The sequence below is a fragment of the Pseudophryne corroboree genome (assembly GCF_028390025.1).
Source record: "Pseudophryne corroboree isolate aPseCor3 chromosome 3 unlocalized genomic scaffold, aPseCor3.hap2 SUPER_3_unloc_16, whole genome shotgun sequence".
Lineage (NCBI taxonomy): Eukaryota > Metazoa > Chordata > Amphibia > Anura > Myobatrachidae > Pseudophryne > Pseudophryne corroboree.
Window position 1 is genome coordinate 408,760 of NW_026967504.1, and position 19,942 is coordinate 428,701.

The following is a 19,942-nucleotide window of genomic DNA, read 5'->3' on the forward strand; positions in this document are numbered from 1 at the left end:
ATCAGGACCCATCAGCCCCTATTATACTCCTGCTCTCCCCCTCACATCATATTACTGTGTGTTACCAGCCCAGAGATCTGACCAGTCTCCTCCCCACACTCTCTGGTGTATCTCATACATCAGGAGCCATCAGCCCCTATTATACTCCTGCTCTCCCCCTCACATCATGTCACTGTGTGTCACCAGCCAAGAGATCTGACCAGTCTCCCCACACTCTCTGGTGTATCTCATACATCAGGGGCCAGCAGCCCCTATTATACTCCTGCTCTCCCCCTCACATCATGTCACTATGTGTTACCAGCCCAGAGATGTGACCAGTCTCCTCCCCACACTCTCTGGTATATCTCATACATCAGGAGTCATCAGACCCTATTATACTCCTGCTCTCCCCCTCACATCATGTCACTGTGTGTTACCCGCCCAGAGATCTGACCAGTCTCCTCCTCACACTCTCTGGTGTATATCATACATCAGGAGCCATCAGCCCTTATTATACACCTGCTCTCCCCCTCACATCATGTTACTATGTGTTACCAGCCCAGAGATCTGACCAGTCTCCTCCCCACACTCTCTGGTGTATCTCATACATCAGGAGCCAGCAGCCCCAATTATACTCCTACTCTCCCCCTCACATCATGTCACTGTGTGTTACCAGCCCAGATATCTGACCAGTCTCCTCCCCACACGCTCTGGTGTATCTCATACATCAGGAGCCAGCAGCCCTAATTATACTCCTGCTCTCCCACTCCTATCATGTCACTGTGTTACCAGCCCAGAGATCTGACCAGTCTCCCCACACTCTCTGGTGTATCTCATACATCAGGAGCCATCAGCCCCTATTATACTCCTGCTCTCCTCTCACATCATGTCACTGTGTGTTACCAGCCCAGATATCTGACCAGTCTCCTCCCCACACTCTCTGGTGTATCCCATACATCAGGAGCCATCAGCCCCTATTATACTCCTGCTCTCCCCCTCACATCATGTCACTGTGTGTCACCAGCCCAGAGATCTGACCAGTCTCCTCCCCACACTCTCTGGTGTATCTCATACATCAGGAGCCATCAGCCTCTATTATACTCCTGCTCTCCCCCTCACATCATGTTACTGTGTTACCAGCCCAGAGATCTGACCAGTCTCCTCCCCACTCTCTCTGGTGTATCTCATACATCAGGCGCCATCAGCCCCTATTATACTCCTGCTCTCCCCTCACATTATGTCACTGTGTGTTACCAGCCCAGAGATCTGACCAGTCTCCTTCCCACACTCTCTGGTGTATCTCATACATCAGGAGCCATCATACCCTATTATACTCCTGCTCCTCCCTCACATCATGTCACTGTGTGTTACCAGCCCAGAGATCTGACCAGTCTCCTCCCCACACTCTCTGGTGTACCTCATACATGAGAAGCCATCAGCCCCTATTATACTCCTGCTCTCCCCCTCACATCATGTCACTGTGTGTTACCAGCCCAGATATCTGACCAGTCTCCTCCCCACACGCTCTGGTGTATCTCATACATCAGGAGCCAGCAGCCCTGCTCTCCCCCTCATATCATGTCACTGTGTTACCAGCCCAGAGATCTGACCAGTCTCCCCACACTCTCTGGTGTATCTTATACATCAGGAGACATCAGCCCCTATTATACTCCTGCTCTCCCCCTCACATCATGTCACTATGTGTTACCAGCCCAGAGATCTGACCAGTCTCCTCCCCATACTCTCTGGTGTATCCCATACATCAGGAGCCATCAGCCCCTATTATACTCCTGCTCTCCCCCTCACATCATGTCACTGTGTGTTACCAGCCCAGAGATCTGACCAGTCTCCTCCCCACACTCTCTGGTGTATCTCATACATCAGGAGCCATCAGCCTCTATTATACTCCTGCTCTCCCCCTCACATCATGTTACTGTGTTACCAGCCCAGAGATCTGACCAGTCACTTCCCCACACTCTCTGGTGTATCTCATACATCAGGCGCCATCAGCCCCTATTATACTCCTGCTCTCCCCTCACATTATGTCACTGTGTGTCACCAGCCCAGAGATCTGACCAGTCTCCTCCCCACACTCTCTGGTGTATCTCATACATCAGGAGCCATCAGCCTCTATTATACTCCTGCTCTCCCCCTCACATCATGTTACTGTGTTACCAGCCCAGAGATCTGACCAGTCTCCTCCCCACTCTCTCTGGTGTATCTCATACATCAGGCGCCATCAGCCCCTATTATACTCCTGCTCTCCCCTCACATTATGTCACTGTGTGTCACCAGCCCAGAGATCTGACCAGTCTCCTCCCCACACTATCTGGTGTATCTCATACATCAGGAGACATCGGCCTCTATTATACTCCTGCTCTCCCCCTCACATCATGTCACTGTGTGTTACCAGCCCAGAGATATGACCAGTCTCCTCCCCATACTCTCTGGTGTATCCCATACATCAGGAGCCATCAGCCCCTATTATACTCCTGCTCTCCTCCTCACATCATGTCACTGTGTGTTACCAGCCCAGAGATCTGACCAGTCTCCTTCCCACACTCTCTGGTGTATCTCATACATCAGGAGCCATCATACCCTATTATACTCCTGCTCCTCCCTCACATCATGTCACTGTGTGTTACCAGCCCAGAGATCTGACCAGTCTCCTCCCCACACTCTCTGGTGTACCTCATACATGAGAAGCCATCAGCCCCTATTATACTCCTGCTCTCCCCCTCACATCATGTCACTGTGTGTTACCAGCCCAGATATCTGACCAGTCTCCTCCCCACACGCTCTGGTGTATCTCATACATCAGGAGCCAGCAGCCCTGCTCTCCCCCTCATATCATGTCACTGTGTTACCAGCCCAGAGATCTGACCAGTCTCCCCACACTCTCTGGTGTATCTTATACATCAGGAGACATCAGCCCCTATTATACTCCTGCTCTCCCCCTCACATCATGTCACTATGTGTTACCAGCCCAGAGATCTGACCAGTCTCCTCCCCACACTCTCTGGTGTATCTCATATATCAGGAGCCATCAGCCCCTATTATACTCCTGCTCTCCCCTCACATCATATCACTGTGTGTTACAGGACGATAGTATAAGGTATATAGTCACGGGAAGAGATGTGTCACATAAATGTAATGTACATCAGAGCAGCATGGACAGTAGATCAATGTTTCCATCAGTAGTTACTGGAGAAGCATCTCCGAGTATTCTCAGACAGTGGGTGTGCCAGGAAAGCAATTGGATTATGGCAGAGGTGGGAAAGATGATATATTGTGTAGAGAGAGTCACCTCACGCGTTCCGTGTATCAGGCTAGGAGTATACAGTGGCCGAATAGCTGAGACTGAGGCAGGATGTTCCAAGGGACTGGTCCCTACATCAGGAAGTCTTCCAGCTACTGATAGAAAGATTTGGGCTTCTTCAAGTAGACATTATGGCAGCAGCTCATGTCACCTGTAGTAATCCCATGTGATCTCTCAGTGTTAGTTATACTCCAGTCCAATCGTTCTAGTTTAAAAAAATAATAAACATAACCGCAATGCTTACATGTAATAATGTCACTTATATAATTATATATTATACACTGTAACACCCTGGGTCTCGTCTACTCATTTTATAGTAAACAGACATTTTTCATTATAAGATTAATGTTACAGGAAAATGTCACATTTTCATAATGTATTTTATTTCCAGCAGATGGACACACAAGCAGGAATATCTCAGAAGGACATCTAAAGTTATCCCCGGATTGTGACATAAAAGATAATGACAGTAGACAGGATTCTCCAGGAGCGAATCCCATTACCCCAATTATACATCCAGCTCTATCAGCTGATCCCTCTGATCCTGGGAAATATTCTCCTGATCACTCTGATATTGGTGCATCTGTTACAGCTCTGAGAGTAGATACAGTGTTTCCATGTTCTATAGATGCCAAATGTTTTACACAGAACACAAAACTTATTACCCATCAGCCAGCTAAGGCAGGGCAGAGGCCATTTCCATGTTCTGAGTGTGGGAAATGTTTTACATACAAATCACTTCTTGTAAGACATGAGAGAAGTCACACAGGAGAGAAGCCATTTCCATGTTCTGAGTGTGGAAAATGTTTTATACAAAAATCAGCTCTTGTTATACATGAGAGAAGTCACACAGGTGAGAAACCATTTCCATGTTCCGAGTGTGGGAAATGTTTTACACTGAAATCACATCTTCTTAGACATGTGAAAATCCATACAGGTGATAGGCCATTTCCATGTTCTGAGTGTGGGAAATGTTTTATAGATAAGTCACATCTTGTTAGACATGAGAGAAGAAGTCATACAGGTGAGAAACCATTTCCATGTTCTGAGTGTGGGAAATGTTTTCTAGAGAAATCACATCTTGTTATGCATGAGAGAAAACACACCGGTGAGAAACCATTTCAATGTACTGAGTGTGGGAAATGTTTTGTACAGAAATCATATCTTGTTACACATCACAGAAGTCACACAGGTGAGAAGCCATTTCCATGTTCTGAGTGTGGGAAATGTTTTATACATAAGTCACAACTTGTTAGACATGAGAGAAGTCATACAGGTGAAGAACCATTTCCATGTTCTGAGTGTGGGAAATGTTTTTTAGTTAAGTCACAACTTGTTAGACATGAGAGACGTCACACAGGTGAGAAGCCATTTCCATGTTCTGAGTGTGGGAAATGTTTTGTACAGAAATCAGAACTTGTTACACATGGGAGAATACACACAGGTGAGAAACCATTTACATGTTCTGAGTGTGGGAAATGTTTTATACAAAAATCAAATCTTGTTAGACATGAGAGAAGTCACACCTACAAAGGGCAAGGCGTTACCAACCAACATGGGGGAAGCTTTCTCTCTGACCTCTCATTACACAACGTATCCTGATCCCGGCTCTATGTGACCTCTCACATCTATCACTTGTGTTACATTACATCTTATACCTGTAGTTTTATGTTTCTGTTGTTTCCCTGTTACCTGTTCTGTAAGATCTCCTGCTGTCATTGTGTGAGGGGAGGGGAGTCACTTTCTAGCATGAGTAGTAGTTTCTGGAACTGGATTGCCCAGAGGAGTGTGGGAGTACCATCCTGGAGGTGACGGGGTGAGCGCTTATTACCTAATGATAGGGATACGGTCTGATTGTCATGTTCCTGCTACACCTCCGCTCTGCCAAATAATGAGTGCCACTTTACATATGGGCAGCTGTGCCAGTGTCGCCCCACATCTGTATCTCACAGGCTATCACATAAGCCCCTATATCTGTTGTAGATGCAATAATCAGCCTTGGGCACAATTATATATATAAGTCAATTTGTGGCAGCACTCCCACGACATGAGTTAAAGTCCGGTACCCATGCAGCGACGGGACAAACATACAAAGCAATGGGCGGCACTCAGGTCACAGAAAATACAAACAGACATTCCTTATATACCCCCTCATGTGCAATGAATTTCGGCGTGGTTGCAGCGTTCTGACGCCCACAGATGACGTCTTCATGCCGCCCGCCTACCGGAGATTTCATAATAGATACAAACTGAAACATAGAAACAAGAATTGTTATACACAAAACAATTTAAACAAACCAGGAACAAGTACAGATGCCATGTAATAAATACAGATCACATATGTAGATACACACTTCTAGATGATTATGAATATAAAGGTTGCTGACCACATCTATACACCATTATAAAAAGCAATGAAGACCAAGAGACTCGTTAAGGCCTTTGGGAGAAAGAGTTTGCAGCTCATGAATCCATCTGGATTCTTTCTGCAATAAAGTGATCTATTCACACCTCTCAGATTCGCAGGTTTGTGATCTATAATGATATATTTTAAACAGGCGATGTTATGTTTGGCTAGGGCAAAGTGCAGAGCGACCGGCTGGTCACTAGTCCCACTTTGTATGGCCTTTCGAATGGCCAATTTGTGATTAGCCATACGTTCCCTTAGTGTACAGTCGGTTACACCGACATAATGCAATCCGCATGGGCAGCTGATAAGATATATAATAAATCTAGTAGTGCACGTGACCCTATGCTTAATGATGTATTTTCTTCCACTGAACGGATGCCTGAACGTGCTCCCAGTAAGGAGAGATCTACATGTAGTGCAATCAAGGCATCTAAAGTAACCTTTTTGTAAAGACAAAAAGATGTTTTGTTCACTCTGTTTGGAGTGCAGACCAGTCACATCAGATCTGACTAGCCAGTCATGTAAATTACAACTTCTCGTGTATGTGGGCATGATGGTTGTTCCCATAAGATTCAGATCCTTGTCAGTCTCTACCATGGGCCACAGGGATTTGGTAGTTTTGGCAATTGCCCTACTGTTAACATTATAGTGATTAACCCATGGAAACCGGGTGCTGACAATTTTTTTCTCTTTTTTGGCCAATAAAGTATCCCGATTCATATTGAGAGCTTTGTTCTTAGCGCAAACAACGTTTCAAGAGTGAATCCCCTCTGTCTAAATTTGCTAATCATGTTGTCAATTTGTATGGTAGCTTTGGATTTATCACTGCAAATCCTCACCGCCCGCAGGAACTGAGAATAGGGTAAACCCAATTTGCATGAGAGGGGGTGAAAACTTTCAAAGTGAAGCAGCGTATTGCTGTCAGTGTTTTTGTGATACAGGTCGGTGGACAAAATGCCCTCCTTACACTGTACTAGTACATCAAGGAAATTGACACACTCTTTGCTGATATGAAAGGTAAATTTGATCGGATGTTCCGTAGAGTTATGAAAATTCATAAATTCCCGGAACATCTCTGACTGTGACCAAATGACAAACACGTCATCTATGTACCGTAAGTACATGATGATGGATTCCGAGACAGACCTGTCACTGAAAAAGATCTTGCTCTGCAGAGAACATGTAAGCATTTGCATATGATGGGGCCACAGGGGACCCCATTGCACAACCTGCTGTCCGCAGGTAAAACCTGCCATCGAAAATGAAATAATTATATGTTAGCGTCATAGTTAGAAGATCTAGTACAAACTCAATATCTGGACCAACATATAACGGGTTGCCTGTCAGTAATTTTCGTACAGCGCATATACCAGCCTCATTGTGAATGACAGTGTACAGACTGGCAGTATCTATACTGCATACAATATAGGAATGTTCTAATTGGACAATCTGGAATCGCACAACAAACCAAAAATGAAGCAGCCCAGAAGTAAAACAAACCCCGCGGAGTCTTTCTCCAGATAACGCCAAAGTAACAAGGGTATATATGGCTGGTGGGGATGTATTACCTCAGGCGCTAATGATGAGCGTAACTTATTAGAGTGACTAAGTGAAATCACAAATCCAGCATAATAGTGAACAAGGTGAAGCAATAAAAGAATTTCTTATCTTGAAAATAGATAGCCAGGAGTAATTTTTCCTCAATGAATATTTTTCAATTCACAGGTTCACATGTGAAAAAGAGAAAGGAATATCATGTGTAGCACAGTAACAACACTTTAATACTGACATACAAACATGACATAGATATGCAAATATAACAAGAAAGGACAAGCACAGTCTCAGTATGAGGGGAGTCAGAAAAATTACCAGCAGGTCTGAGAACCAATGAAATAGTTCTCAAACAAGTTCTTAAAATGTCCAATCGCCTCTCTGGATAAGCTGACCGGACTCCGTTCTTGGCAAAAGTTCTGCAACCCAAATGTACCACAGAAGCTGCAAGGTCCACTGCTGATCCCTCAATAACCAACGCGTTTCCACCTGCTTTGCTGCAGGTCTTTTTCAAGGTGAGATGAGGGGCAGTCTGATGATCCAGAATTTAAACATGTTCAACCAATCCTCGTTTTTGTGCAATTATTTTGAACAGCTGTGTGTTCCCATAGTTACACTCTCCTCCAATCATATTAAGGGGCTGATCATGATTGCGTCGTGTCACTTCCGGGGAGGCTGTAGAGGCCAATCGCATTTATCGAAAGGACTATTTCTTTCCCTTATTGGTGATGTCTAGTCCCCGCTTCCGCCTACCTCCCCAGTGCATGTACGCCAACCGGAAGTCTCGGGCACCGGCTTCCGCCAGCCCCGCCGATGGTATCCATGGTGAACTGAGGCCCGCCTTGTTGCGCCAACCAAGACCGGAAGTGATGTGGTTTAGACGATCCCTGCTTCCGACAACTATTCTGGGAGCAGGATTGCCGACCAAACCCGGAAGTGCCTCTTCACAATCATATCAGCCCTCGTAGATCATACGTCCAAAATTAAAACATAGAGGACTGTAAGAGAGTTTCTTTTTGGCTTCTGTCCAGATAGGCTAGAATTTAAAAGACATACATAAATATCCAGAAATAAATGCATAAAAATAAATTTTATTAAAAAATTATAAAAACCATTTCAATTCAAAATCATTATTCAGTCCAGATGGGTGTAGTGTATTAAATTCATATATAGCCTGCATTTCATTTTTCGCTAAAATCGACATAATATCCCTTTGTCTGTTGGTGCATTTAATTAATTTAAAACCCGCAAATCTAATGATGTGTTTTAGAGATTTGTTGTGATGGATTTTAAAGTGGTTAGACAGAGCGTGTGTAGTCAATCCATTTTTTATATTTCTGCAATGTTCGCTTATTCGTACTTTGAGTGGTCTGGTGGTACGGCCAATATAAAATAAATGACAAGAGCACTCAATAAAATATAAAACATTCTTAACATTACAAGTAATAAAATCATGTATTTTGGCAGTTTTCCCATTAATGCATATTGAATCTAATTTCTTGGAACCGTCATTTTTTATTTCCCTACACCCGATGCAAATACCGCATCGGTGAAACCCTTTTGTTAAAATCCTGCCTCTCTCCTTTTTGGTGGGAGATAACTTCTTACCAAGGAGTTTTTCAGATTCGGGGCTTTTTTATCAATAAAAATAGGGTGGTCTAGAATTACATCCCCAACTATTGGGTCCTTTTTTAGGATGTTCCAATTTTTTCTAAAAGACCTTTCTAATAACTTATGTTGTGTGTTAAAACCAGTAATAAAAGCCCATTCATAATTTCCTTTCTTATGATGTTTTATATCATTACCTAATAATAGAGTTTTTTCTGTCCAGAACCTCTACATCACCCAGTGCTGGCTCAATTCTCTTACTGTCATAGCCACTTTTTTCCAATCTACACTTTAACTCCTTAGCTTGTTGTTGATAAGACTGTTACAATCACTTACCCTTATAACTCTGTGAACAGGGAAGATTTCCTGGGGGTTAATTTATATTTAGTGAATGGTATACCAATGACAAGCTCTAGTGGTCATATTGTAGACTGAATAGATATTTTGTAACATCACACCATCAAGTCATTTGAATATTTACAACATAGCGAAATTATTTTGTGAAATCGGTACTGCAAAGAATCACACTTGGACACGTTTTTTAATCTTTCATTCACATTTCTTTTTTTTTTCTATTCACATGTTTGTTTTGTGATTTGAAACCTTATGTTTCACTGCAAGTTTGGGATAAACATATCAACGTATGTCTCATTTTAATGTATATTTAATAAAGGATATTTCTTATGATATATTTGGTTCTGTCCAAGTGCATCAACGGTACAGATGACTTCTTATTTTTCCTCCCCAATTCTAATTTATTACATCTCCGCAAGATGGAAAAGAGGAAACACAATTGTTACAGATCTGCAGCACAGTTACCAGCTGAAATGTAGACGTGAAGTCAGCCAGAACCTGTGTAATCCATGTGTGAGGCAGGAAAAGGGTTCATATGGTCACCGTAAAGGAGCATTATGGTGGGAATGTTGTGTTATGGAACACACACAAATGTATTAATCAAGAAAACATGGCATGTATGTGGGATATAGAAATACAGTATGTGTATTCTGGGTGTACAATTCAGTTTGATAGACAACTCAAAGCAATGTGACCACAGAAAGAGGGCCTTCCAAATAACATAACCAGTTGTGTGTATTGTATTCAATTGCTTGTCAAACAACACATGTTGTACATGTGCAGTAAACATGTAATATTTGGAAATAAACGTGTGTAGATTGTGTTGCACATGTGTGTTGCAGGGTGTGCTGTGTGTGTTGCAGATTGTGTGTTGCAGGGTTTCATAACCTACATACCATATCAGAGGGAGCTGGAGGTGAAATGAGCTGTGGAGGCAGATGAATTGCATACAGGTGTGTGTGTTGCAGGGTGTGGTGTGTGTTGCACATGTGTGTTGCAGGGTTTCATAACCGACATACCATCTCAGAGGGAGCTGGAGGTGAAATGAGCTGTGGAGGCGGATGAATTGCATACAGGTGTGTGTGTTGCAGGGTGTGGTGTGTGTTGCACATGTGTGTTGCAGGGTGTGGTGTGTGTGTTGCAGGGTGTGGTGTGTGTTGCACATGTGTGTTGCAGGGTTTCATAACTGACATACCATCTCAGAGGGAGCTGGAGGTGAAATGAGCTGTGGAGGCGGATGAATTGCATACAGGTGTGTGTGATTTACAACTAATCTCTGGGAGATGCCGGACAGGACACCCGCGCTGAGCGTTTGCCAGTCGTGCGCAGCCCAAGACTTACTCGCCAGCTGTGAACGCCCAGTGTGCACTAGCAGTGATTTGCTTTGCAGCTGTGTAAAAACCACGCCTGCAGTCCCCAGCACACTCCCCTGCAAGACACCCACCTTCACGCCCCTTTTCACTATCCTGCGTAGCCACGCCCCCGCACCGCCTTCACCACGCCTCTATGTTGTCTGACAATGAACAGAAGATCCATGTGTATTTCTGCACATTCATCGCACGGCGAGCCCGGCACATGTGCACTTCTGGCTTCACGCGTGCGCATTTGGCTAAAACCTGCCACTTGCGATGTGAATCCAAGCAGCGATCAGGTCTGAATTCCCCCCAATATGCTCACAGATGATACATTTACCACATTAAAAACACCCATGACAATCTAAAGGCTTCTTCATCTCTCTTGTAGTGACCTTACTAGGAGCCAAAACCTCCTTAAAATTCTGAGCCCTTCTGAAGACCACCTGAGGTTCATGTGGTAATACACCTCCAAGTCCGGGGTCTAGGAGTAAATTATTCCAATGCTTATTCAGGACCTCTTTGATGAGCTTTTCATAAGTGTTATACCTCGTAATGACTAATGAAGTGTCTTTCCCTTCTGGTCTATTATCAGGTTTATTTTTATATTCTAATAATTCCTCCCTGCTCAGACTTAGGGCCTCTTTTGATGCTTGTTCAATTACCGTTTTTGGATATCAATTTTCTAAAAAGCATTTGCCATAAAATTCTATTTGTTTCTGACTTTTGGTTATCTCACTACAATTTCTATAAATCCTACGATACCCACATACATAAGTTCAGTTGATTGGCAACACTGTAGCCCTGCCCTTTGTTGGTGAGCTTCTACCATAATGACCTCTGTTTCACCAGGACTGAGTCACAGCCAGCTGGCATCACCCACACCCGGAGTTTAGCTAGACAGCCATTTAAGATGTGCATTTGGTTCTCAGTACCCGGAGCAAAAGACATATCATCTACACAGCAGTGGTAGACAAGGGCATGATGACTGATTGTTTCACCTAGTGGCAGCAGGTATATTGCAAAAAGCATAGGAGATAGGACAGGACTTTGAGGAACATTGCATGGCAATGGTGAGGAGATTTAAAAGGTTACTCACCTGTGTGATGTTTATTGTGTGCAACATAGCTGATTTATTTCTCACACTTCGAGAATGGAAATGGATTCTCACCTGTGTGACTTCTCTCATGTTTAATAAGACTTGATTTGAGTGCAAAACATTTCCCACACTCAGAACATGGAAATGGCTACTCACCTGTGTGACGTCTCTGATGTGTAATAAGATCTGATATCAGTGCAAAATATTTCCCATACTCAGAACATGGAAATTGAGATTTACCTGTTTGATTTCTCTTATGTGCATCAAGAGTTGTTTTGTATGTAAAACATTTCCCACACTCAGCACAGGAATATGGTTTCTCACCTGTATGTATTCTCTTATGTATTACAAGAAGTGATTTGTATGTATAACATTTCCCACACTGAGAACATGGAAATGGAGTCTCACCTGTGTGACTTCTCTGATGTCTAGCAAGTTGTGATTTCTGTGCAAAATATTTCCTACACTCAGAACATGGAAATGACCTCTCACCTTCCTTACCTCTCTGATGGGTAATAAGCTTTGTGTTCTGTGTAAAACATTTGGCATCTATAGAACAGGGAAACACTGTATCTACTGTCAGAGCTGTAACAGATGCACCAATATCAGAGTGATCAGGAGAACATTTCCCAGGATCAGAGGGATCAGCTGATAGAGCTGGATGTATAATTGGAGTAATGGGCTTATCTCCTGGAGAATCCTGTCTACTCTCATTATCTCTTATTTCACAATCCGGGGATAATATTAGATGTCCTTCTGAAATATTCCCGCTTGTGTTTCTATCTGCTGGAAATAAAATACATTATACAAATATGAATTTTCATGAAACAAATTAAATATTGTATAGGTTATGTTTAAAAATTGCAAATTACTATAAAATAAGTAGAGAAGACCCAGAATGTTACATGGTACATTATATAATTCTGTAATTGATAATAACCAGTACTATAGTTCTGGCATTGCTTTTATGTTTAATTAAAAAATAAGAATTTACTCACCGGTAATTCTATTTCTCGTAGTCCGTAGTGGATGCTGGGGACTCCGTAAGGACCATGGGGAATAGCGGCTCCGCAGGAGACTGGGCACAAATAGAAAGCTTTAGGACTACCTGGTGTGCACTGGCTCCTCCCCCTATGACCCTCCTCCAAGCCTCAGTTAGGATACTGTGCCCGGACGAGCGTACACAATAAGGAAGGATTTATGAATCCGGGTAAGACTCATACCAGCCACACCAATCACACCGTACAACTTGTGATATGAATCCCACTTAACAGCATGATAACAGAGGAGCCTCTGAATAGATGGCCCACAACAATAACCCGATTAGTTAACAATAACTATGTACAAGTATTGCAGATAATCCGCACTTGGGATGGGTGCCCAGCATCCACTACGGACTACGAGAAATAGAATTACCGGTGAGTAAATTCTTATTTTCTCTGACGTCCTAGTGGATGCTGGGGACTCCGTAAGGACCATGGGGATTATACCAAAGCTCCCAAACAGGCGGGAGAGTGCGGATGACTCTGCAGCACCGAATGAGAAAACTGAAGGTCCTCCTCAGCCAAGGTGTCAAATTTGTAAAATTTTACAAAGGTATTTGACCCTGACCAAGTTGCAGCTCGGCAAAGTTGTAAAGCCGAGACCCCTCGGGCAGCCGCCCAAGATGAGCCCACCTTCCTTGTGGAGTGGGCTTTTACAGATTTTGGATGTGGCAGTCCTGCCACAGAATGCGCAAGCTGAATTGTACTACAAATCCAGCGAGCAATAGTCTGCTTAGAAGCAGGAGCACCCAGCTTGTTGGGTGCGTACAGGATAAATAGCGAGTCAGATTTTCTGACTCCAGCCGTCCTGGAAACATATATTTTCAGGGCCCTGACAACGTCCAGCAACTTGGACTCCTCCAAGTCTTTCGTAGCCGCAGGCACCACAATAGGTTGGTTCAGGTGAAACGCTGAAACCACCTTAGGGAGAAACTGAGGACGAGTCCTCAATAATGCCCTGTCCGCATGAAAAATCAGATAAGGGCTTTTACAGGATAAAGCCGCCAATTCTGACACGCGCCTGGCTGAAGCCAGGGCCAACAGCATGACCACTTTCCACGTGAGATATTTTAAATCCACAGAATTAAGTGGTTCAAACCAATGTGATTGGAGGAACCCCAAAACTACATTGAGATCCCAAGGTGCCAAAGGCACAAAAGGAGGCTGTATATGCAGCACTCCCTTGACAAACGTCTGAACTTCAGGAACTGAAGCCAGTTCTTTCTGGAAGAAAATCGACAGGGCCGAAATCTGAACCTTAATGGATCCCAATTTGAGGCCCATAGACACTCCTGTTTGCAGGAAATGCAAGAATCGACCCAGTTGAAATTCTTCCGTCGGGGCCTTCCTAGCCTCGCACCACGCAACATATTTTCGCCAAATGCGGTGATAATGCTTTGCGGTTACATCCTTCCTGGCTTTTATCAAGGTAGGGATGACTTCCTCCGGAATGCCTTTTTCCTTCAGGATCCGGCGTTCAACCGACATGCCGTCAAACGCAGCCACGGTAAGTCTTGGAACAAACAGGGTCCCTGCTGGAGCAGGTCCCGTCTTAGAGGTAGAGGCCACGGGTCCTCTGTGAGCATCTCTTGAAGTTCCGGGTACCAAGTTCTTCTTGGCCAATCCGGAGCCACGAGTATAGGCCCTCATTCCGAGTTGATCGGTCGCAAGGCGAATTTAGCTGAGTTGCACACGCTAAGCCGCCGCCTACTGGGAGTGTATCTTAGCATCTTAAAATTGCGACCGATGTATTTGCAATATTGCGATTACAAACTTCTTAGCAGTTTCTGAGTAGCTCCACACTTACTCGGCATCTGCGATCAGTTCAGTGCTTGTCGTTCCTGGTTTGACGTCATTAACACACCCAGTGTTCGCCCAGACACTCCCCCGTTTCTCCGGCCACTCCTGCGTTTTTTCCGGAAATGGTAGCGTTTTCAACCACACGCCCATAAAACGCCGTGTTTCCGCCCAGTAACACCCATTTCCTGTCAATCACACTATGAACGCCGGAGCGAAGAAAAAGCCGTGAGTAAAAATACTATCTTCATAGCAAAATAACTTGGCGCAGCCGCAGTGCGATTATTGCGCATGCGTACTACGCGGATTTTCATTGCGATGCGATGAAAAATACAGAGCGAACGACTCGGAATGAGGGCCATAGTTCTTACTCCTCTCCGTCTTATAATTCTCAGTACCTTGGGTATGAGAGGCAGAGGAGGGAACACATAAACCGACTGATACACCCACGGCATCACCAGAGCGTCCACAGCTATCGCCTGAGGGTCCCTTGACCTGGCGCAATATCTTTTTTGTTTTTTGTTGAGGCAGGACGCCATCATGTCCACCTTTGGTTGTTCCCAACGGTTTTCAATCATGTGGAAGACTTCTGGGTGAAGTCCCCACTCTCCCGGGTGGAGGTCGTGTCTGCTGAGGAAGTCTGCTTCCCAGTTGTCCACTCCTGGAATAAACACTGCCGACAGTGCTATCACATGATTTTCCGCCCATCTGAGAATCCTTGCAGCTTCTGCCATCGCCCTCCTGCTTCTTGTGCCGCCCTGTCTGTTTACGTGGGCGACCGCCGTGATGTTGTCCGACTGGATCAGCACCGGCTGGTCCTGAAACAGAGGTCTCGCTTGGCTTAGGGCATTGTAAATGGCCCTTAGCGCCAGGATATTTATGTGAAGTGAAGTCTCCAGGTTTGACCACAGTCCCTGGAAATTTCTTCCCTGTGTGACTGCTCCCCAGCCTCGAAGGCTGGCATCCGTGGTCACCAGGACCCAGTCCTGAATGCCGAATCTGCGGCCCTCTAAGAGATGAGCACTCTGCAGCCACCACAGGAGAGACACCCTTGTCCGTGGCGACAGGGTTATCCGCTGATGCATCTGAAGATGCGATCCGGACCATTTGTCCAGCAGGTCCCACTGGAAAGTTCTTGCGTGGAATCTGCCGAATGGAATTGCTTCGTAAGAAGCCACCATTTTCCCCAGGACCCTTGTGCATTGAAGCACCGATACTTGACCTGGTTTTAGGAGGTTTCTGACTAGATCGGATAACTCCCTGGCTTTCTCCTCTGGAAGAAATACCTTTTTCTGGTCTGTGTCCAGAATCATCCCTAGGAACAGAAGACGTGTCATCGGGATCAGCTGTGATTTTGGAATATTGAGAATCCAACCGTGCTGTCGTAACACTTCTTGAGATAGTGCTACCCCGACTACCAACTGTTCCTTGGATCTCGCCCTTATCAGGAGATCGTCCAAGTACGGGATAATTAAAACTCCCTTTCTTCGAAGGAGTATCATCATTTCGGCCATTACCTTGGTAAAGACCCGCGGTGCCGTGGATAACCCAAACGGCAGCGTCTGGAACTGATAGTGGCAGTCCTGTACCACAAACCTGAGGTACCCTTGGTGAGAAGGGTAAATGGGAACATGTAGGTAAGCATCCTTGATGTCCAGCAACGCCATATAATCCCCTTCCTCCAGGCTCGAGATAACCGCTCTCAGTGATTCCATCTTGAATGTGAACTTCTTTATGTAAGTGTTCAATGACTTCAGATTTAAAATGGGTCTCACCGAACCGTCCGGTTTCGGTACCACAAACATCGTGGAATAATACCCCTTTCCTTGTTGCAGGAGGGGTACCTTGGTTATCACCTGCTGGGAATACAGCTTGTGAATAGCCTCTAACACCGCCTCCCTGTCAGAGGGAGTTGTCGGTAAGGCAGATTTTAGGAAACGGCGGGGGGGAGACGTCTCGAATTCCAACTTGTACCCCTGAGATACTACCTGAAGGATCCAGGGATCTACCTGTGAGTGAGCCCACTGTGTGCTGAAATTCTTGAGACGGGCCCCCACCGTACCCGAGTCCGCCTGTAGAGCCCCAGCGTCATGCTGAGGACTTGGCAGAAGCGGGGGAGGACTTCTGTTCCTGAGAACTGGCTGTTTGCTGCAGCTTTTTTCCTCTACCTTTGCCACGGGGCAGAAAGGAGGAACCTTTCGCCCGCTTGCCCTTATGGGGCCGAAAGGACTGTGTATGATAATACGGTGTCTTCTTGTGCTGTGAGGTAACCTGGGGTAAAAACGTGGATTTCCCAGCAGTTGCCGTGTAAACCAGGTCCGACAGACCTACCCCAAATAACTCCTCCCCTTTATAAGGCAATACTTCCATATGCCTTTTTGAATCGGCATCACCTGACCACTGCCGAGTCCATAACCCTCTCCTGGCGGAAATGGACATAGCACTTACTCTTGATGCCAGCCGGCAAATATCCCTCTGTGCATCACGCATGTATAAAAAAGCATCCTTTAAATGCTCTAAAGTCAGTAATATACTGTCCCTATCCAGGCTATCAATATTTTCTGTCAGGGAATCTGACCATGCCACCCCACCACTGCACATCAAGGCTGAGGCGATCGCTGGTCGCAGTATAACACCAGTGTGTGTGTATATACACTTTAGGATAGTCTCCTGCTTTCTGTCAGCAGGTTACTTAAGGGCGGCCGTATCCGGAGACGGTAGTGCCACCTGTTTGGACAAGCGTGTGAGCGCCTTATCCACCCTAGGGGGTGTTTCCCAACGTGCCCTATCCTCTGGCGGGAATGGGTACGCTGCCAATAACCTCTTAGGAATTATCAGTTTTTTATCGGGAGAAATCCATGCTTCATCACACACTTCATTTAACTCCTCAGATGCAGGAAAAACTACAGGTAGTTTTTTCTCACCAAACATAATACCCTTTTTTGTGGTACCTGTGGTATTATCAGAAATGTGTAAAACATTTTTCATTGCCTCAATCATGTAACGTGTGGCCCTACTGGAAGTTACATTTGTCTCCTCGTCGTCGACACTGGAGGCAGTATCCGTGTCAACGTCTGTATTTGCCATCTGAGGTAGCGGGCGTTTTAAAGCCCCTGATGGCCTCTGAGACGCCTGGACAGGCACAAGCTGAGAAGCCGGCTGTCCCATGTCGTCAAACTTCTTATGTAAAGAGTTGACACTTTCACGTAATTCCTTCCATAAGCCCATCCACTCAGGTGTCGACCCCGCAGGGGGTGACACACATCTACAGGCAATTGCTCCGCCTCCACATCATTTTCCTCTTCATACATGTCGACACAGCCGTACCGACACACAGCACACACACCGGGAATGCTCTGATAGAGGACAGGACCCCACCTAGCCCTTTGGAGAGACAGAGGGAGAGTATGCCAGCACACACCAGAGCGCTATATATATACGGGGATATCACTACATAGAGTGTTTTCCCCTATAGCTGCTGTTATAATTAATACTGCGCCTAACTAGTGCCCCCCCTCTCTTTTTTACCCTTTTCTGTAGTGCAGGACTGCAGGAGAGAGTCAGGGAGACGTCCTTCCAGCGGAGCTGTGAGGGAAAATGGCGCCAGTGTGCTGAGGGAGATAGCTCCGCCCCCTTCTCGGCTGACTTTTCTCCCGCTTTTATGGAAAATCTGGCAGGGGTTAATGTACACCTATATAGCCCTGGGGACTATAGACTATATGTGATGTATTTTTGCCAGCCAAGGTGTTAATATTGCTGCTCAGGGCGCCCCCCCCCCCCCCAGCGCCCTGCACCCGTCAGTGACCGCAGTGTGAGGACTGCATGAGGAGCAATGGCGCACAGCTGCAGTGCTGTGCGCTACCTTGATGAAGACTGATGTCTTCTGCTGCCGATTTTCTGGACCACTTCTTGCTTCTGGCTCTGTAAGGGGGCCGGCGGCGCGGTCTGGGACCGGACTCCGAGGCTGGGCCTGTGTTCGATCCCTCTGGAGCTAATGGTGTCCAGTAGCCTAAGAAGCCCAAGCTGGCTGCAAGCAGGCAGGTTCGCTTCTTCTCCCCTTAGTCCCTCGTAGCAGTGAGCCTGTTGCCAGCAGGTCTCACTGAAAATAAAAAACCTAAACTAACTTTCTTTCTAAGAAGCTCAGGAGAGCCCCCTAGTTTGCACCCAGCTCGGCCGGGCACAAAAATCTAACTGAGGCTTGGAGGAGGGTCATAGGGGGAAGAGCCAGTGCACACCAGGTAGTCCTAAAGCTTTCTATTTGTGCCCAGTCTCCTGCAGAGCCGCTATTCCCCATGGTCCTTACGGAGTCCCCAGCATCCACTAGGACGTCAGAGAAATACTATGAAGATTGGATTTGAGTATAACATACACTGAAAGAGTGTGGGGAGGAGACTGGTCAGACCTCTGGGCTGGTAACAGTGACATGTGAGGGTAGAGCAGGAGTATAATATGGGCTGATGGCGCCTGATGTATGAGATACACCAGAGTGTGGGGAGGAGACTGGTCAAATCTCTGGGCTGGTAACACAGTGACATGATATGAGGAGGAGAGCAGGAGTATAATAAGAGCTGATGGCTCCTGATGTATTAGATACACCAGACAGTGTGGGGAGGAGACTGGTCAGATCTCTGGGCTGGTAACACACAGTGACATGATGTGAGGAGGAGCAGGAGTATAATAGGGGCTGATGGCTCCTGATATATGAGCTGATGGCTCCTGATATATGAGATACACCAGAGAGTATGGGGAGGAGACTGGTCAGATCTCTGGGCTGGTAACACAAAGTGACATGATGTGAGGAGGAGCAGGAGTATAATAGGGGCTGATGGCTCCTGATATATGAGCTGATGGCTCCTGATATATGAGATACACCAGAGAGTATGGGGAGGTGACTGGTCAGACCTCAGGGCTTGTAACACAGTGACATGATGTGAGGGGGAGAGCAGGAGTATAATAGGGTCTGCTGGCTCCTGATGTATGAGATACACAGAGAGTGTGGGGAGGAGACTGGTCAGATCTCTGGGGTGGTAACACATAGTGACATGATGTGAGAGGGAGAGCAGGAGTATAATAGGGGCTGATGGCTCCTGGTATATAAGATACACCGGAGAGTGTGGGGAGGAGACTGGTCAGATATCTGGGCTGGTAACACAGTGACATGATATTAGGGGGGCAACAGGAGTATAGTAGGTGCTGATGGCTATTGATGTACGAGATACACCAGAGATTGTGGGGAGGAGACTGGTCAGATCTCTGGGCTGGTAACACAGTGACATGATGAGAGGGGGAGAGCAGGAGTATAATAGGGGCTGATGTCTCCTGACTCCCCCACTGGGCAGATACATTTCCCTCAGTTTGTACTGACACAGGAGGGTGTAGTATAAGAGACTGATGTGGTGACTGAGAAAGAAGAATGTGACTCTTTTCTGT

General features: G+C 45.8%; 1 protein-coding gene across 1 annotated transcript in view; it reads left to right on the plus strand.

Annotated features, from left to right (window-relative positions):
• Nucleotides 1–19,942, plus strand: part of LOC134983471 (zinc finger protein 84-like) — a 98,931-nt gene that overhangs the window by 1,187 nt on the left and 77,802 nt on the right. The window contains exon 4 of the mRNA XM_063949142.1: nt 3,690–4,891. Coding sequence (XP_063805212.1) covers nt 3,690–4,891 — 1,202 coding nt within the window. The remainder of the gene's footprint in view (nt 1–3,689; nt 4,892–19,942) is intronic.